The 25,947-nt window shown below is 29.6% G+C and overlaps 1 protein-coding gene across 1 annotated transcript; it reads left to right on the forward strand.

Annotated features, from left to right (window-relative positions):
• Positions 1–13,261: 13,261 nt before the first annotated feature.
• On the forward strand, positions 13,262–16,317 carry LOC131630104 (cytochrome P450 85A-like). Its single transcript, XM_058900901.1, has 9 exons — positions 13,262–13,520; positions 13,664–13,985; positions 14,265–14,417; positions 14,686–14,931; positions 15,053–15,139; positions 15,238–15,316; positions 15,678–15,784; positions 15,886–16,010; positions 16,126–16,317. The coding sequence occupies exons 1-9, from the start codon at positions 13,333–13,335 to the stop codon at positions 16,214–16,216; spliced, it is 1,398 nt and encodes a 465-aa protein (XP_058756884.1). The 5' UTR covers positions 13,262–13,332; the 3' UTR covers positions 16,217–16,317.
• The last annotated feature ends 9,630 nt before the right edge of the window (positions 16,318–25,947 follow it).

A 25,947-nucleotide genomic window follows, 5' to 3' on the forward strand; every position in this document is an offset into this window, starting at 1 on the left:
TTCCATTTGCCTTTTGAGATGATTTTTAACTAGTATCTTATTTATTTGAGTTACAGTGTTTTCTTTTGGGGAGTTTAGAGTTTTTTATTTTCTTGTTATCTTTTTTTGTCCCACTTATTGTAATTTAAGTATTATTCCTCCTTAATTGGATATTTGTTGGTTTTGGGGTTAAGTCAATTTCCTGATCCAGGTTTAAGTTTGCCTCTATTTATTGGATGAACTCATCCAACACGCAGTTTAACGAGCTGCTATTAATGACTTGGAATAGGTTTTATCTCACTAATGCTTTGAATATGTAATGGTATATAGCCCCTCTTATCAGTCGAACCATGCCACAATAATTTTCTTAGGATACTTTTAATTTCTTGAATGATCTTAACTGGTAATTTGAAAAAAGGAAAGGTTATATATTGGCAAGTTTAACAGTGCTGAATTTAGCATTGTTACTCTACCACCCCATTGACATCAGATTTCCCCTCCATGTAGAAAGTTTTGATTTCAATGTATTAATCATCGGCCTCCAAAAATTTAATTTTCTTGGATTTCCACCAATTGTTAACCCTATGAATTTGAATGTGATTTTGTCTACTTTACACGCTAGAAATTGAGAAGCAGCTTGCATAAAATTTGAACAAAGACCTATCTCATAAAGTTTACTTTTACATAAATTTATTCTCAACCCTGAAGCATTTCAAACCCTCTTAACATAGCTTTTATTGCCCAAAGATTTGACCAAGACCCCTCACTTATTAGTATAGTGTCATCAGCTAACTTTAATAAGTTATACTCCACCTTATTCTTTACCTTAAAACCAGTGAACATTCCACCATTGATTGCTTGTCTAACAATTCTTGCCACACCTTCTGCTGTTATTGTAAACAAGAAAAAAGACATTGGGTCTCCTTGTCTTATACCTCTCAGGACTTGGAATTCATTTATTAGGATACCATTCACTAAGATTGGCATGTGACTAATAAAGACTCCTACTCCTATCCACTGCATCCATCTATCACCAAATCCCATTCTCTTTAACATGAATCTCAAGTAACTTCAGTCAACACAATCATAAACCTATGCAAAATCCACTTTAAACAATAGAAAGTTCCTCTTATTTCTAGTAGCAAAATCACTTACTTCATTTTTTTACCAGTACTTCATCCAATATTTGCTTTCCAGGGATAAATGTAGTTTTATTACTAGAAAGAAACTAGAATCTTGGATACAACTTTAAGTAGGCCACCAATTAAGCAGACTAGCCTATACTCTTCTAGGCTTTAGGGGTTCTCACATTTGGGTACCAATGCAAGAAATACATATGTCATTTCCTTAGGGGGCCTTCCCTTATTATGGAACTCTTGGATGAAGCATATTACCTCCTCACCTATAATCTCCTAACTTGTTTTCAAAAACTCCAAGTTAAATCCATCAGGTCCTAGGATTTTGTCTCCCTCACCTTCAAACACTGCTTCCTTAATTTCCTTCTTTGAGAGTTCTTCCTCCAATCTCCCACTAATCTGAAACCTTGTAGCAAAATGATTTTTAATTACTCCTTTCATTGTCTCAACATCCTTAACTAATCCCAAATTTGTTTGTACTAATACAATTGCATTCCGCCTTGTTCACATCTTCATGATGGCATGAAAGTATCTTGTTTTCAGGAATCCCTCCTTAACCCATATTTGTCTTGATTTTTGTTTTAAAATGCTCTTCTTACAATGCATATTTTTCCATATTAAATCATGAGTTTTTCGTCTTCTCATTTTCATCTCCTCAATTACTTGACAACCTACCAGCTGCATTTGATCTTCTAGCTCATTTAGGTTCTCCACTCCTTCTTCAATCTTGAAATATATCTATTCAAACACATTTTTGTTCCACCATTTGTGCCTTTCCCTTAGCAACTTAAACTTATCTTTTATGACAAATGATTTTTTTCCTTTTAATACAAAAGAGTCTCATTCATACTTTACAAATTCCAGAAATTCCTTATGTTCATACCTGCAATTATTAACTTTTAAAGATTTAGGGCCCCAATCCAAAATGCTAGACTTAATCTACGCTGGCTCATGATCTGATATATCTTTGTTTCCCACCATCTAAGCCACAACACTCCATTTGCTTATCAGCCCAACTGTTAGTAAGAAACGATCCATCCTACTTCACAACATTCCATCATATTTTATCCATGTGAATATATTTCCCACCGCTGGTACATCTACCAATTCCATTAATTCTATAAAACTACCAAATTCCCCCATCTCAATCTGTCTATTACTATTCTTCTTCTCTCTCCTCTCCTCCCTACTTTTGATAGAATTAAAATCTCCTCCCACCACCCACTCCCCTAAATCTGATTTATTCTTCCAAGCCACAAGATCCAACCACAGTAATCTTTTACCTACTAACTTATAAAGAGAATAAAAATTAAATAACAATTCATACTTCTATATAGCACATTGATCCCTAAGAATCCTTTACCCTTGAAGTTGTAAACAAGTAAAATCGAATTACTCCTCCCAATTGGTAGAATTCCTCCTGACTGTCCATCAGACTCTTTTGCCGACCACTCGCACTCCCTCGATCCCCACATACTCGTCACTATATGATCCTCCATCTGCTTAACCTTTGTTTCTTGAATGAACACTATATCAGCCCTTCCCTTTAATAATATTTGACTTACTCTTTTTCTTTTAAAGGAATTTTTCGCTTCCTCTGATATTGAACGTCCCTATATTCATGGGACCCTAGTGATAATCTCCTTCAATGCCTCATTGTTTTTGTTCTCCCTATCTTCCATTTTCGAATGATACCTTTAAAAACTTCATCTTCTTCATCACCTTCCATACCTATATCCTTGATCGAATTCCACACTTTTGTTGTGGCACTTTCAATTGACTTCCAAATTCTGGAGTTGCCTTGTTTAACATCTGAATCATTAATTGATTCATAGCATATAATCGAACCCCCAATAAATCTAGATGAACAATCTTCTGAAGGCTCCACCATCGTCTTAGGTATAGGTGAGGATTCCAGATGCAGTATCATTCTAGGGTTAATATTTGAGTGAATTAGGACTGAGTAATAAGAAGGGGCATAAGGGATCTTCAGACTTTCATAAATCTCCATAAGAGATTTTTTCTTACTAGGTCGAATACTAGATAATGGGCCTCTCAAACCATATTGTGAATAAGTTATTGGATCCGATGCCCTGATACCAAGCCCACAATTATCAGGTTATGATTTGGTACCTCCCCTACCCGATCCTCTCTTTCAGCACACACCAACTCCGTTGACATTTGCCCTTTTTCAATTACGTTTACATCCAAATTAAATGTTGACTTCACCCATTCCTTATGAGTACCAACTTTTTTTTATACACCTTTATTGAAACTCACATTTTCTTCTATCTCCTCAGAGATTTTAGAGTACGCCACCTGAACTTTATTGTTCTTTTCCTTCCGTTGCTTGCTTCGAAACTTGGATACCACTTTCGCCTCCGTGTTTACTGTGAAGTGACCTGAAAACTGTTACTCATACTATTTGTCCCATCATCACCTTTCTCATCACCTTCATCTTCCCCCACGCGCTATCTTCTTCCTCTGACGAGCTATCATTATGTACATTCTCTTTACTGGCTTCTTTGGGACTATTATTCGTTTTGGCTCATGCATATCCTCATGCTTGTTATTTTTTATTTACTTTTTTCAAATTAAAAATAATCAAAAATCAGAAGATATCTAATTTGTTATAATAACTATTTTAAAGATAATTATCATAATATTATTTTTTTAAAATAATAAGTTTACTTTTGTATGTTTGTAATGATGGAGATCTTATTTTATATATAAAAACCGTAAAAATTACTTTTGAGATTTCTAAACATAGATTAATTAAATAAATGTAATTGGCCACCGGTACCACTATCAAAGTGTCCCTACATTTCTTTAAAAAATTGATGTGATTTTTATTTATATACATTAAAAATAAAGGGTTATTTTTGTTGCATATGCATATGAATCTTATACTATTGTTTATAAATAAATTTTTGCATGGACAACATCATATTTAACTATATTTCAAATAACTCACCCATGTTGTAAGACTGAACAGTAGAAAAAGTCAAGAGTACAGTTGAATGGATTTCTAGGAAATATACAATATTATTCCAACAGTTTGAAACTGCCACAAGGTTCAGTCTTAAATTTTCAAAATTTGCAGTTTAGTATATTTAGAACTTAGAAAAGAGAACCAAATTCTTTTTTCCCTTCTCTCTGCACATACTCACATGGTAACCTAAGAAATATTGTCATGTAGTGACATTATATATGAGCAATTCCATGACCAGAGATCTTATTCACAAACATGTGAAGGACCACCCCTTTTCTTTTAGGTCCAATGGGGTGCTTTGCATGTGCCTATTCTTAAAAAAAAAAAAATTATCATATTTTATTTTTAATAATAATGTTTAAATAATTGATGGTTTCTATCTATAATTTATTAGATTAGTTAATCTAACATTCTCCTTCTTAAAAAATGTTTCATAATAATGCTTTGATTCATTGATGTCATAAAGTTAGTTTTTTGAAATTTTATTTTATTCATGAATCGTGCAAGTTTGAAAGAACATTGAAAATTTAAAGTGTTTGATTGTTTAAAAACTTTAAATAGTATTTATTATGCATTAATGATGTTTCGACCATGCATGTTTGAATTATTGTTTTTTTTCTATAGAACTTTTGTTTGAGGTAAAACAAAATGTTAAGATGGAAAGAGGTGATAAATGGCTAAATTACTTAATTTATAATGTATTCTAAGTGGCAGAAATATTAGACTTTTCACTTCGCCTGAATGTTGTCTGGTCTCTGACAAGCAATGCGTATTAACCCCTTCACAAATTATTAGTATGGGAAATACATTTTTCTACATCTCGAGCCTTCTTTTCAGCATTATTTCCCCCGCACTTGATGTAACAATATGCTTGCATTACTACTTCAGCGAAGGACATCTATAGCCCTTGGCAAGGGATTCATTGAAGTATCTCATCATGAGCCCATTATGGAATGCTCCTATGAAAATTTCCTAGTTTTGATGGATTACCTTAACTGTTGCTACATTGAAGCGTGTGAGATACTCCTTCAAGAATTTTGAGGGGCCTTGGAGAATGTTGAATATGGTGGTGGTTATGGTTATCTTCCTATGACTGCTTGTGGTGAATTGGTGGACTAGCTTCTTCACCAAATTTTGGTAGCTGGTGACAGAGAGTCAGGGGAGGCCCATATACCACCTCAGAGTTATGTCTCGGAAGGTGCTAGATAAGAGCTTGCACTTCAATAAATCTTCAATGATGGCTATCTGAGTGTCAATGGAGGCAACATATGTTGGGTGAGAATATGGAGTAGGAAAATAGTCTAGAGGGGTGAATCGACCCTTAAAAAAAATTTGGCTGATTTTCCAAAAATAGAATATCAGAGGTTTTTCAAAATGCGAACGAAAAAGTTTAAAACAAAAATATGAGGATTATAATTTTATTGGAATTTTGATCACGTTGACAAATAATTAATTCACAAAACTCACAGATTGTTCAATAATGAATAATTGAACGACTGTATATTACACGAGATGTGTCCTATACAATGTTTCAATTATGATTGGATTCTAATAGCACTAGTTTCCTAGAATTTAATTACCACTAAAGCTCTATTAGTCACCAATTCTAACAAAACCTAACCTTGCGTAATAAGTCGCTACCAATTAAATATTTGATAAACTACGCTAAGAATTGAAAACCTAAGCATTTAATATCCTACGAAAATTAAATGCAATATTCTAATCTTCATTGGTTTTCCATTGAAGCTCCTTTGCATTTCAACAAATATTGCAAAAGTTCACATAATCACTAATCCACAATATTTCTCATGTGTGTAATCTTTACTTAATTTGCTCTTCTTGCATCTTCTAGTATCACCAATCTGCTTGCAGTCTTTGTGTGTGGCAATCACCCATTGATCCCACTGATTTCTTGAGCGATGAACTATCTATAGATTTTAAAAGAAATCCACCTTGTCCATAGCCTTCCTCACAGTCACTTCCAAGGTGATCTGGAGAGAATAACCTCCTTCTTTTCACTGGAATTTATCAGCACCAATGACAATAACCTTAATCTTGCAAACTACCATAAAATCTCAACCAAATCTTCAAGAACGATTAGTTTCAAGATGGCGTCACCCTCAATCAATTATAAATATCTCATTATCAAGATATAAAATAAAAACTATAGGTTTAGGAAGAAAGAAACTTGTTTGCAGGAGTTTTTGAACTTTCAAAAAGAGAGGGCGTTATTTCACAAAACACGCACTATAAATTGTTTAAAAGTTATGTAATTTGTAAAGGTTATATTAAGAAAAATGATGACAAAGTGATTTTATATGTGCTTGAGATTAAGCACAAAATGGATGGAAAAAGTTAGTTAGATTTGAGTCAAAAGTATTTCATGATTTGAGTCAAATGAGCAAGTAGAGTGAAACAAATTCTCATGAAAAAAAGTTATGGAACCTTGTTGGCAGGTAATATGCTTTTGTTTTAATGATGACAATTGTGAATAACTTAATAGATACTCATTATGATAAAGATACAACTTGATGACAATTGTAAAAAATAAAACAAATACTCAACATGATAAAGATGCAATCATAAAGAAATTCAACCAATGTACTTAAAGCGGTTAAAGATGCAAGTCATGGGTTTGATAAGAATTGACAAAGTTTTAGACATAGATATAGCTTCAAACATAAAACACAGTTTTAGACAAAGGAAAACAAATATATTATATCAAAATCCTCAAAGGAAATCTCAAAGAAAGTGTCAACACAAGAGAATTCATCACACAAATCTCAGAGGAGTTAATCTCCTAATTTAGAAAGTGAGTGAAACTTTTGTAAACCAATACTTCTTTCTTTGTAGAAGTAGATATCTTTAAGCGTGCAGACAGACACACACAAACCCTTTATAAAATGTTTTTGAAAAAGAAAAATCTTTGAAGAAGTGTGTAGAAGTTGCTTAGAAAAGGATGTGAGCATTAAAAAAGCCACAGAATTAATTTTTAATTGAATCTAATTGATTAGAACTAAGTGTTAACCGATTAGATTATCACTTCCGTGAGGAACGAGGAAATTTGAACGCGCTTAGATCCTATGCAACAGCTATATATCAATTCTTTCCTATTTTTGAACTCATAACCGTTATTTTTAAATGAACTAATTGATTGGCTCAATCGATTAACAACGGTCATTTTTGCTTTAATGAAGTTTCCTATTTTTGGGAATTTCAAGCCTATAAATAGAGGTTTATTCCTCATTACATTTCATCGAGAAAACGAGTTGTGTATTAACATTATATCTCTCTCTATCTCTATCTCTCTCTCTCTCTCTCTCTAAGTTTTCATTTTCACTTTCTCTCACTAGTTCTTATAGCCAAATGCTTTTTTGAGAAAAGATATTTTGTGAGTGAGGTGTCTATGGAATTCATGATGGATAACATTGTATAAGTTCTCCAAGAATGTTGTTTATGCATCTTTGATGAACACATCCCATTAAGGGATAAAAATATATGGTTAGAAGCTAAATCTGTTAAAAGCTTTGGTTGGGGACTGTGTGATCAGTCCCTGTGTTTATTTAGGTTAAAGACCGTTAATATTGATGAACTTCCCTTAAGGCTCTGAGTAAGTCTTTTTTATTTTAAGGTTGAAGATTATCAATATTGATGAACTTACCATTAGGTTCATGGTTAGCCCGTTTAAAACTATAGGTTAGAATATCAGCCTGTTAAAATCTCAAAAGGTTATTGGTTATCATGTTTAACCAAATTGAGCTCAGATATTTCGTGGAGAGAAGATTAACCACTTCACCACTTCAATCTACAATGGGGAAGTAATCTTGGCCACTTCAGTCTCAACAATTTCTATGGACAAGACACAAACGATCATATCTTATGTCTTGTATTATCATGGTTATAGGATAACCACAATTTCCTTGTATATGGGAGTTTGTGAGTTTCACCTAATAAAAGCTCTCAGTTATATAATGGAAAATATCAAGATCAATTTTTAAGGAGAGAAGTATGTATTTTTTTGACCGAACCTCTATAAGTCTTGGTGTTTTTATTCTTCTCATTACTCTTTTACTTTTCGCACTTTATTTTTATATTCCGCTGCTTAGAAAAAGAAAAATATTTGCAAACTCTGATTTTAATGTCGAAAAGTTTTCAAAACTATGTTTTCCAAACCACAATTCACCCCTTTCTTGTGTGTGAAGTCTCAAGCTAAACAAGTGGCATCAGAGTCTAACTCTTATTTAAGAACTAACCATCTCACGAGGAAGATGACTTCTAACACAATATTCTTTTTCAAAATTCAACACCACCTTTTTAAAATTTATTATTTCTTTTATATACATGGGTTTTCTTCAAAATAAAAACTTTTTCGCTAGAAAGTTATTCAATGGCCTGTTTTACCTTATTCATCAAGTTAATAATGAATAAGTGGAAAAACCTTATTTTGTCTATGGACCGAAGAAGACAAGAAAAATAGATACAGATTTCAAATTTAAAATTTATAATCTTTTTTATGTTTATCATTGTTTCCAAGGAAACATAAGATACTTTGAAGAATATATATGGAGTCTGTCCAAGTATCAATCCAAAGGATATGAACACATGAGGCGAAGATATTCTTTTCTTAAAATATTTAGATTATTGTAGCTAACATTAATCTAAAGAATTTAGAATTGGAAAATATTTCAAACTCCTAAATCTATAGATAGAAACCTTCATGAATTTTAGGAAAACCAAGAGAGAAGGAACATAGAAGTTGAAGCAGTCAAAAGATTAAACTGGAAAATCATACCATGTTCCAGCTCTATCAAGGAATCCTCATGTTCAAAGAACAACAAAGAAGATGAAGAAGTTCTTCAACAGTCGAACAAAGAAGAGGAAAGATTTCAACCTTGGGGAGAAATATAAAGAATCGTCTTCCAACGAAGAAGATAACACGTGCTCAAAGGCACCTTACAAGGAAGATGGAAGATAGAAAGAAAAATCAAAATAGTAAACTTACTTGTTTTGCAAGCAATGCTTTGCAGTTTAGAGCTCTTAAGATAATTTGAAGAATCTATATAAAAGAAAAAATATACATTTTAAAGTCTTTGATCCTGGCAAATGAACGATAATGACATATGTTATGATTAAATCAACATTATTTGATAAATTTCTCAATTTATGATATGTGATGATCGATAAAGTAAATAAATGGACTTATATAGCTATTTTTAACTAACTCTCGCATCCAATGATGCATGAAGATTGAAGAAGGATACATTTTTGAAGTGTCTTATCTAAGAAAGTTTTAACAAGAATTTTTCTTGATGCAGGTAAAATTATTTTAAGTTTGAAATAATCAGTTAATATGATTAACCCCTTAAAATAATTATTTTTAACTCTTTTTATGATTTGAATAAATATTCTTTTATTATGCATTTTTAAATATTACTTATTTTTAACCCTTAAAATAAGTTTGCTCAAGTGTTTCAAGCTTAGGGGTGTCAAAATCATGAAGTGGAAGTGTTAAGGAAGCAGCCCAAAAGGCCCAAAGACAATAAAAATAAAAACGGGAAAAGTAAAAATTAATCTATTAGATGATTCAAAACGGAGAAAAATTGAATGTTGAACAACTCCCCAACGAATAATTGGAGAATTAAGTGTTGAAACATATACTTGCAATGGAAAATTCTTAAATATTGTTGTTCCTAATCGATTAAATGGAGTCTACTGGAAGCCAAGGATGTTAAAGGTATTGATCAAGTAACAAATTAGTCCAAAGGTGGAACATCCACTGGCATTTCAATAATAGGAAGAGCTTTTGTTTCAAATATGAAGTCCTTGAAGAAAAGTCCCTTCAAGTTTCATATTCAGATGATGATGAAGAGTGGTTAACCTTTGTGGGTTTCGAAGGAAGGGTGTATTAGTAACATTAGAAGCTTTATGCTTGCATATCTTGTTGAATCTCTTCTGTGTCAAGTCTTTTCTTTTCTTCCTTAGGGATTGCTCTTGTCCTTGTATTTTTTTTTGGAATTTGTTGTACTTCGTCTGCTTCCTTTTATCAATGAAAGCTAGTTTCTTTGTTTTTCTCTCACCGTCTTTCTGATTATGTGTTTAATCAATTAAAATATCTTAAATTTTTTATTATGACAAAAAAAAGGAGAATAATAATGATGATTTTGATTCATATATATATATATATATATATATATATATATATATATATATATATATATCTTAAAATCTCACTGCTTACATTTTTAATATTATTGCGAAATGAGATTAAAATTCAAGGTTCATGATTCAAAATGAATAAACTGAATCCTGATAAAGATGAAAAAACTTCTGATGGTCATTCAGAAAAATTTAAGAAGTATTATCTGAAGTAACTCTGATGTTCAGAAATCTAATAAGATTTGATAAACGTGCTCTGATGTTACATGATTTGTTTCACTAAAGTTCTTAGTAGCAATGAGAAACAAAGCGCCTTATTATGAAAGATCTCACACGTTGTGATACATGAAGCTTTATGCACTCTGATATATGAAGTTTTAATGCGCTCAGATATTTGAAGCTCTGATCATTGAATGTTTATGATGAAATCCAACTCTGATAAGTTTGACCAGGGCTACTGTATCCCTTATTTGACTTAGGGGAGATTGTACAACTCAAGGAGAGTTTTCTCTATCTTACTCTAATTGTTTTATGATATTACCTTGTAAAATTATTCATCAAAATACATGGTTTTGTCATCATAAAAAAGGGGGGATTGTTAGAACAATATTTGGTTCTGCATTCAATCTTTAGTTTTGATGATAACAATACATATATTTTATACGCAACAATTTTGTGCTCTAATAGTTTCTTAAGTGTGCAGATACTATTTTGATTGATCAAGGATTGTTGTCTAAAAAAACATCGGAATCAGCGCTGGTACGCATTAGAAAAACTATTCATCTATTTTTGAAGTGACATAAGCAGTTCTTAAGAATGTTGAATGCTCGTCGGAAAAGGATTTTCAAAGTGTTTCTAAAGATAAGCTACTACCATATTAGAAGTCAAGATTTCAAGCCTAGATAAGATTTTGCTTCCAGTTAAGAAATCAAGATGCGTCATTCAGATAAGTTGTTGCGTTCACCTGTAAAGACTTCATTCTGACTATGAAGACTCAATTCTCTTAGGACGTCTACGTTACTTGATCTCTTCCATTCTTTCTTTACTTCAGATAAGAAGTACACTCCAAAGAAAAATGACTAGAAACTTGCGCTAGAAACTAAATAGTACAACAATACACTATCTTTTCCACTACTGCGAGGACGTATGTATGAATACAATTTTGGTGTGCTATTTGTCTCCCACGATCTTTTTGGATCCGTTACATCATTTGGAAAGGAAATCTACGACTTATCCTTCTCGAAGGTCATCTTCATGGAACTATATATATGAGATACTCTCCATTGAAGAATGCTGCTAATTCACTACGAAGTTGCTCAAGCTACTCAAACTATTTCAAGCTCAGCATACATATCTTCAAAGGGAAAAGAGAAAGAAAGAATATTAAAGAGATTGTACTAAACACTCCATTGTGAGAAAAATATTTCTTAGAATCTCAAGAACACAAGAGTTGTTGCTCATTAGTTGTGTTATCATTTGTTCTTAAGTTTTGTTTCAATCTGCTTATTTAGAAGCACAATTTTGTAAACACTTTCATTTGTAAATTTTTTGAGATTTGTATTTCTCAAGTGGCTAGGTTGTTAGTCTGAATACTTGAGAGGGCTAAGTTGTCCTTATAGACTCTTAGAGGTTGTTTGTAATATTTCAAGATTACTGGATTAAGTCCTTTTCTAAGGTGAAATCATCTTGGCGGGTAGACAATATTAGTCTTTTCTAAGGCGAACTTGTATAAAACAAAACGTATCAATCTTTCTTCATTTCATATTCATCTCATTGTTATTGGTAAATAGTTTTTCTAGAAGTTTTTTTTTTAGAAAATCCAATTCAAACTCCCCTTTCTTGTGTTTTTCTCTAACTTCAATCCCAACTAAATTTCAAATAAGATGCCTCATTCAACATTAGTAAGGATCTCAGCTCTATACCTCCTTTCAAGTAAGATAGGTTTGCACACCTTCTTTCAAGTCACAAACCATTTTGTATTTATCAACCTTTTCAGACCATATGAAGTTTTTTTATGCATCTTTTCAAATATCTAATCAAAGAGACGCGCCAAAAGTAAAAGAAAAAGAAAAAATTGATAATATAATTTTGTGTCTGAGTGAGGTAAATCAATTGATATGTGGTAGTTTAGTTAGGTGTAAGTTGTTGGTTCGTGATTTGATTCATACAAATACATATTAATAATATTTTAAATTTTAATTAGGATAATAAGTTTAAAAACTAATTTTTTTAACATAATGATATTTAATTAAAGGCTGAAAAATACAAGTATAAAATGTAAAAAATTTAAACCATATATCCATACAACAAATAAACAAAATGGCCAATGATATAACTTTTTAATTATTTTCAGATGTTTATAAAAACTAATAATCTATCAATGAAGTAATCATAATTCCATATACATAACATTTCAAGTTTTAGTAAAAAAAAAGTTAAAAATATAATACTTTTATAGAATAGTAAGTATTAATGTTCATAAAAGGTTGAAAAGTATAAATATACATATATAGATAAATGATGTCATGTTTAACTAAATACAAAAAAAAAAAAAAAAAAGTGAAAGAGTAAATATTTTTACAGTGTCTATCTACTCATTTCACTATCATCAATCACAAACCATTTTTCTCTTCCCTCTAAAAAACCAAACAAACTTTTTCAGCTTAAAATCTCGAAGGGCTAAATAAGGGTCTGAATTTTCTTATACATAAATTATTGTACACTGCACTTTTCTTTTTTGCTCACTTCTTTCATTAAAAGTACCAACCACCCTTTCAAATCTTTTTACCATTTTACATACAAAGTGTTTACCATTATTTAACACTAATTATAATAATCAGATTTTTTTTTTGGAAAATATTTTGAATGAATTTAACTTTTTTTTTTAGCTTATAATTTTTTCTATATACAAGGCTTTTAATAAATGAACATTATTATTATTTTATTTTCTTGTGTGAGAAAGTTCCAAGGGCCTATATATATATATGAGTTTATGTGCAGTCTCTTTAAGAAACTAAAACATAGAAACCGTGTCTTTTTTTTCTTCAGTCTTAGTAAGTGAGAGCAACAATGGTTTTTTTCATGGCAATTTTTGGTGTTTTCTTGATTCTCTGTTTATGCTCTGCTCTTTTGCGATGGAACGAATTAAGATATAGGAAGAAAGGTTTACCTCCTGGCACAATGGGATGGCCAGTTTTTGGAGAGACAACTGAGTTTCTAAAACAAGGTCCAAATTTCATGAAAAATCAAAGATTAAGGTAACAACAACAATATCATGTGTTTTTTTTTTCTCTTATGTTTTTGTTTTTAATAATGTTTCTTAAATTAGTCAAACTTAAGCACTGTTTTTTGCATGTACTTTTACCTCAAAAAATTTTACTTTTTTTTTTTTGTGTGGCAGGTTTGGAAGTTTTTTCAAATCACATATACTTGGTTGTCCTACAATAGTTTCAATGGACACAGAGGTTAATAGATACATATTAATGAATGAATCAAAGGGTCTTGTTCCTGGATATCCTCAATCTATGTTGGATATCTTAGGAAAATCTAATATTGCAGCTGTTCATGGTTCAACTCACAAGTACTTGAGAGGAGCACTTCTTTCTATCATTAGTCCGAGTATGATTAGAGATCAAATTTTGCCTAAAATTGATGAGTTTATGAGCTTTCAATTGAGTAATTGGGATGACAAAATCATCAACATTCAAGAGAAAACTAAAGAGGTTTGTTTGGTTTGTAACATTACATCAGTTCCTATTCTTTGTTTTATAAACCGAACTGGACTGGACCGGACGGTTTAACTGCTTGAATTATGAACTAATATCATGGTTCAACTGGACTGATCCGGCGGTTAAAGCAGTTGAACCATGATTTTCAAGTCTCATTGACTTGACGTGTTGTCTTTTCGGTTCTATGTTTAGTTCGGTTTTTAAAATATTTTTCAAATTTTTATTAACTAATTGACAATGATTTAACTTTCTAACATCAACTTTTTTGAACAGATGGTGTTTATGTCATCTTTGAAGCAGATTGCAAGTATAGACTCAAACTCCAAAATTGCTGATTCTTTCAAGACAGAGTTTTTTAAACTTGTTTTAGGAACCATTTCCTTACCTATTAATCTTCCCGGAACAAATTACCACCGCGGATTTCAGGTTTGATCATTAATCATTTCTCAATTTTTCGATGAATCACTAACACAAACACACGAACACCAGACATAACTTAACACAGTTAATAATAAAAATAGTACATGACCACAAATGATACACAGATGTATAGAACATCATTTACAATGATCATATGTCTGTATCCGACACTCCCATGTACATCGGACACATTTTTAGTATGATAAATCTGTGGTGATTATTTTGGTTTTTTAGAGTAGATTTTAATATAAGAATATTTCACTATGTTTTGCAGGCAAGGAAGAACATAATTAACATTTTGAGACAGTTACTAAAGGAAAGAAGAGCAACCAATGAAACTCACAAAGACATTCTTGGTTGTTTAATGGAAAATGAAGAAAATAAGTACAAATTAAGTGATGAAGAAATAATTGACCTAGTAATTACACTTATGTATTCTGGTTATGAAACTGTTTCAACCACATCAATGATGGCTGTCAAGTACCTCCATGATCATCCCAAAGCTCTTGAAGAAATTAGAGTGAGTACAAAATTTCATCATCATTTCCTTAAAAACAATTTTATTAAAAATATTAATAATCATATTCAAATAAAATTAATATTAGAAATTTTTTCTTATGGTTTTTATGGAATATTTGCAGAAAGAGCATTTGGCTATAAGAGAGAGGAAAAAACCAAATGAACCAATTGATTTCAATGATATCAAATCAATGAAGTTTACACGTGCGGTAAGACTATATACATTTTCAAATTATTTAATTAAGTTTAAATTTTCTTCTAATAATTTCTAATTATTTTTTAAAATTTTTTTATTTAATTTTTTCAGGTGATTTTTGAGACATCACGATTGGCTACAATAGTTAATGGAGTTCTAAGGAAAACCTCTCAAGATATGGAACTAAATGGTATATTTTATTTTTAAAAAAATTAAAAATAAATCTTTAAATAAATTAAAATTGTAACTTGAATAATAAAATAATTATTAATGAACCAAAAAAAGGGTATCCCTTAGGATATGCATACCTGTCATTTTGAACATCAATTCAACAACCCTACTAAGACAACTTCACTATAAAACAAGTTTTACAGATAAGAATGTGTCTTTTCCCAAATTCCTTTTTTCCTTTTAGAATTAATTAAAATACTAACCTTAGAGCTGTCAAACAGAATTTGAGGAAGAAAAAAAAAAGACAAAAAGGAATGAATAATTTAACATATTATTTTTGTAATTAAAAAAAGTTCTAATAATTTATGTTTTTTTTTCAGGATATTTGATTCCTAAAGGATGGAGAATATATGTGTATACAAGAGAAATAAATTATGATCCTTTTTTGTATCCAGAACCATTAGCATTCAATCCATGGAGATGGATGGTTAGTACCAAAAAAAAATTATTTATTTATTTATTTAACTACTAAAAATAATTATTTTTTTTGGCTTATATATATTGATATCATTTAAATTCAATTTGCAGGATAAAAGTTTAGAATCAAAAAATTATTTCTTGTTATTTGGAGGTGGTACTAGACTTTGTCCAGGAAAAGAGGCAGGAATCACAGAAATTTCAACTTTCTTACACTATCTTCTAACTAGATACAGGTGATTAATTTTTTAATTTAAAATAGAAATTGAACATCATAAATTGCAGAATTGATAAGTTAAGATTTATATTTATTTGAATCTTCATTTAACATCTTTTTAATGTTGATTGTAGGTGGGAAGAAACAGGGGAAGATAAACTAATGAAGTTTCCTAGAGTTCAAGCACCAAATGGATTACACATGAAATTTTCATCTTATAATTAGGGGAGCACTTTATGTACAGTAGTGAGATATACAAGGTTGTAGGATGAAAATTTTCTTAAATATATTAGAATAAAATTAGTTTTTCTCCTAGATCTAATTTTGTTTGAAATTTATTTTTTGATTAAAAAATAATTAATTTAGAGAATCAATTTCACTGTCTATTCACCAGAGTCATAATTAAATAAAAAAAGTTGGAATAAATTTTTTTATACTTCATCTTGAACAAATATATTTATTAGTTACACTTAGAAATATTAAAAATATTGAATATAATGAATAAGAGAAAAATAAATAACCTATCAAAGTCAATGGGTATAGTATTTGGTCAAAAGAGATAGTGCTTGGGCCCACGGGCCGAAATACTATGGGCTAAGATTTCGAGCCCCATGCTTAGTCTTGGAATATGGAATTTGAAACCAAATAAATTATAATTTATACACCTCCACGGTTACAACTACATTTTTTTAATTTATTATTCTCTTTGGTTATATTTATAAGAAACAATTTACTTTTTAGATATATTTGAATGATTAATGTATTTAGATAATATATTGTCCAAATATTGTTCAATATATTTAAAAGAGTGAAGACTCATTTTGGTCCCTCACAAATATTACACGAGTCAAATTAGTCCTTCACAATAAAATAGACCTAATTTAATCCCTTATAAAATTTAATCGGATCATATAAGTTCTTCTGTTAATATTTTTTTTAAAATCGGTTTTTTCCTAGTTTTAAACCGTGACTGGACTGCCACGTTGGATTTTATTTATTTTCATTTTTTTAATATTAAATTGATTTTTATTTTTAAATTCATTTTTAAACAATTATAAATTAATAACATAAAAAAGCCAAAATTGTTTCTTATAAGGAGTTGAACTCAAACCTATGTGATTAATATTAAGCAATTCTAAATTTAAAATAAAAAATACAATCGGCAATTCATCTGGTGACTTCACGGTTGCCAAAGAAGCCCCAAGAAGCATCAAACATTTCCGATGAGATCCATGGAGCAATTCTTAGATAGCAAGCACTAAGTCTCTTCAGATTAAATGACAGTCAATTTAATAAAATAGAAATTGATCCGTCTATTTATAAATGATAATCACTTTACTAACAATAGAAATTGATTTGTCTAGTTGCTATTGATAGTCATTTTACTAACCGTAGAAATTGATTTGTCTAGTTGTAAATGATAATCACTTTATTAACAATAAAAATTGATTTATCTAGCTGTAAATGATAGTCACTTTACTAACAATAGAAATTGATCTGTCTTGTTGTAAATAATAGTCACTTTACTAACAATAGAAATTGATTTTTCTAGTTGTAAATGATAGTCACTTTATTAACGATAGAAATTGATTTATCTAGTTGTAAAGTGAAAATTATTTAACTTGAAGGGACTTGGATTTGAGACCTCATAGGTAAAAATTTATGTATAAAATTTGTTAATATTAGAAGAAATCATTGAATTTACTTGTTTAAAAATTACTTTATTAGAAATAATTTTGGTTTTTTTGATATTATTCATTGATAACTGTTTAAAAATGAAATTAAAAATAAAAATTAATTTAGTATTTAAAAAATAAAAAATAAAAAATAAAAAAAAATCCAACGTGTCAGTCCAGTCACGGTTTAAAAGTATGAAAAGAACTGGTTTAGAAGTAGGAAAAAACCGATTTAAAAAAAATATTAGCAGAAGGACTAATATGATCCGGTTAAATTTTGTAAGGGATTAAGTTGAGTCAATTTTTTTGTGAGGGACTAATTTAACTCGTGTAATATTTGTGAGGGACTAAAATGGGTCTTCACTCTATTTAAAAACTAAATTTTTTCTTATAAATAAGATTTATAAGATCGAAGATAATAATATTTTCTAATTTTTAGTGAAGAATATACTTTCTTAATATTACTTTCAATAAAATTTAATTTGTGATCATGGGCTCTACCTTGAATCATAGAAATATTATTTTATATAAAAAAATTGAGGTGTATTATAAAAAATGATTATTGGACTCCCCAACTTTTTTGGATATCCGTGGAGAAATTTCTAAAATGTCCTTATATTTCAAAAATGCATCTCCGAAGTCACGTTTTTATAAAAAAAAGATGGTTTTGAATGTGCACTTCAGAAAACACCTTATTTTTTTGAATAAAAGGTGATTTCGGAGATGCACTTCTAAAAACACTTTTTTTCTAGAAAAAATATGACTTCGGAGATGCACTTCCGAATTCACTCCCCTTGAAATATTTCGGAGATGCACTTCCGAAATATTGTCTGATACAGAAAACATAAAACAAACGAACAACGCTTCGATTTATCATAAAGCATCAAAATTACAAAGATTACACAACATGAAATTAAAGTTACATATTGTTAAACACGGGTAGTTGAGGATGAGTCAACATTTGATGACGTCGACTCCCGATCTTTTGAAGTTTCGCATCCAACTCGATCGGATCCTTCGTCGTTCTCGACTTCAAATAGGGTGAACTGGACGTCTCCCTTGTCGTTAAGCGAAGGCGAGCGGTACTCAAGCCTGACGACCTTCCGATTTTCCGGGTATTGCAAGAGAGAGTTAAGCGACGTTATCAATTCCGCGAATGGCGTGTCACGCAAGTAGCGAAATTGGAACGGCATCGGGTAACCACTATTGAAGTAGACAAAAGCTATGTGGGGGTAGGTTTGTGTCATTGTTGTTTGTGGCTTCTTGTTGATGAAAAGGTATGGTGTATTATTTATAGACTTATTGGAGTAATAATGACCCAACAAACCTTATTTTTCTTTCAGTGGATGTTTCGGAAATGCACTTTCGAATTTAGCAGAGACAGAACAGAAAATTAATTTTTGATGTGTGTAGTCTGTTTTGAGAAATTCCACAAATTAAACCAATACAAATACATGTAATGAGTATAACATAAACAAAGACAACATTAAATATAAGTATATTATATATGTATTGAATCGGTTTGATTTTACATTCTAAACGACAATACATACAAAAAATGACACATCCGGTCTACAGATAAAAAATATCCGGTAAAATCTAAAATGCTTCTAACCAATCCTCACCACTTAGTTACAAACCAGTAACTTCTTAGACTGCTCTCTATTTTCCTCACGCTCTTACTTCATCATTTCTTCAAACTCCGCCACTCTTTTGTATGATGTGTTGTCCACTGACAAGAAGTAGCCGGAATAGGACACCCTAGTTTCAAAAAACTTGCACAGAGTGGCGCGATCTTAGATACCCGATTCAAATGATGCGGCTAGACGCGTTCAAAGGCGGACGACTATGAAGCGGAAAAAATGTCTCTGAAAATCCAAATCTCATTAAATCGACACACACCCAGAGATGCATCTCCGAAAAAACACCTGATAGTTAACATCCAACGTTTAATTTGAAATTTAAGTACTTTCGAAGATGCATCTCCGAATTCTGGAAAATTCTAGAAAAAAAATACTTCAGAGATGCATCTCCAAAGTAGGGATATTTTGAAGTTTTCAGCAGTGTTATTCCCACATGAGGTATGTAAAGAAATTGTCTAAATAATTTGGGTGCAAAAATTTTTGGTTCCCCTATGGGGGTGACCCCCAGCGAAAACCCCTAAATACCCCTACTTCGGAAATGCATTTTCGAAGTAAATTTTTTTCTAGATTTTTCTAGATTCGGAAGTGCATCTCCGAAAAAATTAGAATTTTGGTTATTTCGGAGATGCATCTCCGAAACACCAAAAAAATTGTAATTAATTCGGATATGCATATTCGAAAATATCCCAAAATTTAAATTTTTTGAGATATTGATTAATTCATATATTATTAAATTGATATAATTTATAAGTTATAAATAATAATAATGATAATTATTCGGTTGATATTTCTATTGTAATTTCAAATAAAATGAATAAATAAATTTTATATTAATAATTACTAGAACTATAACTAATACACAATAATTATGATTATATAAAAAATAAATACATTAATAATTATTCAACAAAATTTTAAAATAAGAGAGATCAAATAAGAATAAAATTATTTACTATTTTATTCATCTTTTAATATAAATTTCAAATTACATAGTTTTTCAAAATAATAAATAAAAATCTAAAATCTAAAAATTATTTTAATAATTAATTATGATAAAAAAATCATTTTTTATTTAGTTTAAAAAAATTAAAAGAAATTTTATCTTAATTTTATTTAATGACTAAATAAATTATATATTTATTTTTATATAATTCAAATTTTACTTATGAAATTAGAATATTTTTAATTTATATAAGTTAGTAAAATAATTTTTAACTTTAAAATTGTTTAGGAAATTTTGAAAATTAAAAGTGTTTTATATAAGTTAGAATGTTTTTAATTTATATTTGTGTATAAAATGATTTTTTATAACTATTAAATTGTTTTTGAAAATTATTTTATAAAATAATTTATTTAATGTCTCATAAAAAAATAGAAAATAAATATCTTTATTATTATTATTATTATTATTATTAATTTTTATATAAAAATAAAATGTTAATTTAAATATTTATTAGGTTAATATTATTATTATTGTTATCATTATTATTATTATTATTATTATTATTATTATTATTATTATATCTTGATTATAATGATATATATTTAATAATTTATTTTAATTAATACAATTAATTATACTATTAATTGAATTGATTCACCTTGATTTTAATTTTTTAATAATTATTGAATTTTTTGGAAATGACATTCCAAGACCAAAAATTAGAATATTTCGGATATGCATCTCCGAAGACATCCCTCTCTCAAAAAAAAAAAAGTTAATTTCGGAGATGCATCTCCGAAAACACTTTTTTTTGTGTTTTCGGAAATATATCTCCGAAAACACCATTTTTTTTGTGTTTTCGAAAGTGCACTTTTGAAATCAACTTTTTTTCGAAAAAAAGTAATTTCGAAGATATATTTCTGAAATATAGGAACATTCTTAAAATTTCGCCGCGGGTGATTAAGAAGTTCAGGGGCAATAAAGAAATTCTGAAAGTTTTTCCTTTTTATACTAGCTTTATCATGTTCTCTTAAATTGGGCAAGCCCATAAACAAACAAAATGTAGAGTTTGCGATTTTTATCTGTCATAGTTAAACCCGGCACTTCCTATAAACTTTTTTTTTTTACATTTTTGGTTTTTTAAAAAGTGTCTTATTTTATCAGATTTTTTTATATAATATTAAAAAATTTAGGTTATTTGAAAAAATATTGTATTTTTTGAATTTATTTAAAGAAATATTGAATATTTGTAAAATATTCGATAAAAATGCATTTTTTTTAAAAGTGTATGATAAAATACAAAATCTTTAAATTATTTGATGCATTTATAGAAATTTTAAAAAATCTGATACTTTTTATGTTTCCCGAATTTTCAAAAAAAAAAATTGTTAGCAATATCGAATTCTCCATAAATATCATTTTTTTTTGGAAAAATGTGGTACAAATACACTGAATTTTTAAAAAATTCTATAAAAATCTTTAAAAATACTAAATTTTAGAAAATATGTGGTATAATTGTATCAAATTTTAAAAAAAATCGGTAAAAAATTATATCATTTTGCTTGAAAATATCATATCTTTTAAAAAATCTGGCAAAATTCATACTAATTTTTTAAAAATTCGATAAAATTTTTTGAAATGTTTTGTATCGAATTTTTCACTCAATTTTGAAATGTTTTGTATCGAATTTTTCTGTTTCTTGTGAGTAAATTTTTTTATCAAATGTAATTTTTAGATAAATAAATAATAATAAAGATATTTTGATTAATATAAAAATAGGGGGATGTCAAGTTTATGTGTGAGAATGACAAGTAAAAATTTGTAGAGTTTGTAAGGGAAAAGAAAAAAAATAGTTTTTCAATCCATCTTTTTATATACTCAAGTTTCCTTTAAAATATTTGATCGAAAGAATTTTTTAGTCTATTTTATTTTTTTTATCAAAATCTACTGTTAGATTGATTTTTTCGATAAATTTCCCGCATTTTAGAAAATAAATTGAGAACACTTATAAAAAATAATACTTTGTATAAAATTATTCTTATTTTATAACTCTCTTAAACTAGATTTAGAAAACCAATAAAATGCCAGCTTATGAAAAATTTATTTTCATAAATAGATAAATTATCACTTTGAAATCTAATTTCCAGATCATACCAAAAAAATTAGAGTAATATGACAAAACATTCTACGCATATTATGAAATTAATATCTGCCACAAATGTTAGGGAGATTTGGGAAGATTTTTGTACTAATGAGGAAATCTCTTTTAAGGTTTGGGAGAAAAGTTTAAGTTTATATATTTTAATGAGTGTGACGTGTCTATAATCTCTATATGTGTCGAAGGTGATGATGTTTTCTTAGGACTCGTTTTTCCCATCAAATGTTATTAGTGGGGAAGGTTTAAAGTTCTCTAGAATTGAGAAGTTCTAAATTTCGCTGAAATCATGTTTTGCAAGTTAAATAATCAAGAAAGTTTTCAATAACATGTTTTTAATAATCAATATGTTTTTTATGATGACAATTAAATGCAAGCATAACAAGCTATCAAAGATGTAAGTAGACGAAGAAGTTTTTTTTTTTATCAAAAGAAGAATTTTGATGATCACTACAAACATCCTCTAATGATAACACTCAACTAAACTAAATCTCAAGCCTCATCTTCAAGAAGAATTTAAGCAAATGTGTATAAGATTGGATTACTTGACAAGTTTTGAAGCTTCAAAGTGTGAAAGAGATGAAGTGTGAAAGTTCATCTTGTCGCGTCTGAGTGAACAATATGTTGTAAAAGCATAAGGACTTTTATGTAAAGGTATACTGTTATATCACACACATTAAAATATGTTTTAAGCCTATTTTTCATTAAGAATTATTCCAAAAATTGTTTTGGAGTCGGGCCAGTCGAATGATGAACTATCTAAATGATTTTAGACAAAATTTGTAGTGACCTATCGATTAGCATTCATACCCAATCGATTGAGTTGGTGTTAAAATTGTCCTTAAAAGTTTGGAAGTTTGGGACGGTGTTTTAATGGACGAAAACAACTTTATAGCCTTTCTATCCTTTTAAAACATCCTAAACATTTATTTTGAGGCCTTCCAATTGATTGACACATTAATTTTGACCCAAGAAATTTTCTTTTTTTGTGCCAACCTCTAGTCTATCAATAAAGGTCCTTTCTTTCTCATTTTCACAGTCAAAATCGTGAGCATTCTATCTCACGCCTCACTCTCTCTCTAAAAATATTTTTCAATTTTCTCTCGCATATTTTTAGCCATAACGCTTTGAGAAAGTTCTTTTGTTTAGCGAGGTATTATTTGTAATTCTTGAATGAGTATTGTAGTAAATTCACCAAGAAGCGTTTTCCCTTGGTTGAATAACTTATCATAAGAGCCCAACGAATTTCCATATACACCCCCTAGAAGCACCTCACCCCTTTTTGTTGGCTGATGCTTGTGTTTAATTTTGGACCCCTTTTCTATGAAGAGCCCAACACCGCCCCAATTCATCTTTGCACCCCTATTTTGCTTTTTTTGTTAGCGCATATTTTATTTGTTTCTATTAATTGTTTTAGTTTCATTTCATTTCTAATATTTGTTTTATTTTTATTTCCCTCTATTATATATTCAAAATACAAAAACATGTTTTTATTTTTGACTTTATTTCATTTGATTTTCTTTCATACTTTAAGCAATTAGTTAAATTTTGATTTAATTAATTGATATTTGTTAAGTGAAATTAATTAGTCTTGCTAATTAATTTTTCTTAACTTTAGTTAATTAATTTAATCAATTTTTAATTAATTGATTAAATAGTTAATTTGTTCATTTTCCTTATTTTAGTTGCTCCTTATTTAGGTTTAGCTTTATCGTTTAGTTTTAGCTTTTTCTTTTCAACTTTTAAAACACTTAATAAATATCAAAAGTGGAGAAGGGTGAGTATCCTTACATTAGGATTTAATTCACCACTATCCACATTTTCCTTTAAAAAATACCCAACAAAAAACACTTAAAATATTTATTGTAATAAATTTCAGATTCTTAAAAAGTAGAGAAGGGTGAGTATCCCTGCATTGGGATTTAATTCACCATTATCTACATCAAAAAATACCAACCAACTTCATTTTTCTTTACTCTTTAAGAACATGTTAATTCCTTTCCATGACAATTGTGTAAGTCTCCAAAGGTCGAGCAGCAGTGGAATGTGACATTTAACATCGTTCATTTAAAAAAACACAAAACATACAAAAATTTATAAGCCGGACTACGACTGCTCTGATTCCTTAAAGGGATACGTAGGCATTGGGTCGCGGGGCGTGAAAGAGCACATCTTTGTAAATATTTTTTTTCTTTTCCCCGTGTTTCTTTTCTCTTCTTTCTTCGCGCGTTTCCCTTTAGGTTTTAGATTTTAGACAACACCCATAGACTTAGACTAACAAGAGCGGATCCCGTCGAGTACGACGGACGTGAGGAGTGCTAATCTCTTCTCCTTGCGTAACTGACACCCTTACCTTTTTCTCTTGGTCGTAAGACCTCTGTTTGTTTCCCTTTAGGTTTTAGTCGATGTTTTCCTTTTCCCATCTTTTGGGATAAATAAGTAATCGATGGCGATTTCATTGATTTAATCATCTGATGATTTCGATCCAGTTATTTCAGTTAGCACTCCCTTGCGCTTTTTTATAATACCATCTTTGCTTATAAAAAAAATTAAGACAATATATGAAGGGATCATGTTCCTTAGATGCTATTAAAATATGAAGTTATTGAAGAAGAAAGTGAGACACAACTAAACTTAAACGAAGAACGTGAAGATTTGAAAAAAAATACTTTAACAGCTTAGAGCACCATTATCGGTAGTGTCTTATGATTTTAAAGTCACCCATGTTAGAAATTAGTATTATTTAAATGCAATTGTAATGCTTTTCATATGGCACCGTTGCTTTTTGCAACCACGGTGCTTTGACTGGTTTTGAATATTTTTTTCTTTGTTAGTCAATAATATAGTTACATGCAGTATATTCAGTATATTGTAAGATTAATAGGACTCACTTTAGAGTTTTAAATAAGTAGTATGGATATTTGAAAAATATAACTTAGTTGTTTAAATAATTAAAAAATATGAAAAAAATATAATATATTGTGTAGGTTCCATTTATACCACTAAATTGAGTGGTATGACTGTGGATGCTGTTAAATACTTTGTTAAGATGGTGATGGAGAAAAAAGGTGTGAACTTTGCAAACCCTTGCACAACTAACTTTTCTTATGAAATTTAAGTTTAAAAAGGGGGTCAAAAAGAGTAAAAAGAAGGCAGAGTGAAGTGCATTGTGATTTTTTTTTATTGGGACCCTTCATTAATTTCTTATTTTCTTTTCATTTATGAATGGAGAAAACTCAGTGATTCATTGACCAAATTTATTTATGAATAATGATCATGACATTTTACTTAAAGGTATAGGTAGTCATTTGCTAATTCCATACGTTTAATTTCCAAGTTCCTCTCCATGAAAAGACTCAAAGTTTGAATCTATAAGTAACATTGCATGTGGTCTTACAAGGGACAGCAATATAACTGAAAATTAGTAATATTACAAGGGACAGCAATAATCAATTTTATTTTAGAAAATATGGTGTAACTATAACTAAAAATCAGTGTCTCTTTTCCAACCACAAAAATGACCAAATCTCACGGCAAAC

Source organism: Vicia villosa, unplaced genomic scaffold (assembly GCF_029867415.1).
Source record: "Vicia villosa cultivar HV-30 ecotype Madison, WI unplaced genomic scaffold, Vvil1.0 ctg.000643F_1_1, whole genome shotgun sequence".
Taxonomy (NCBI): domain Eukaryota; kingdom Viridiplantae; phylum Streptophyta; class Magnoliopsida; order Fabales; family Fabaceae; genus Vicia; species Vicia villosa.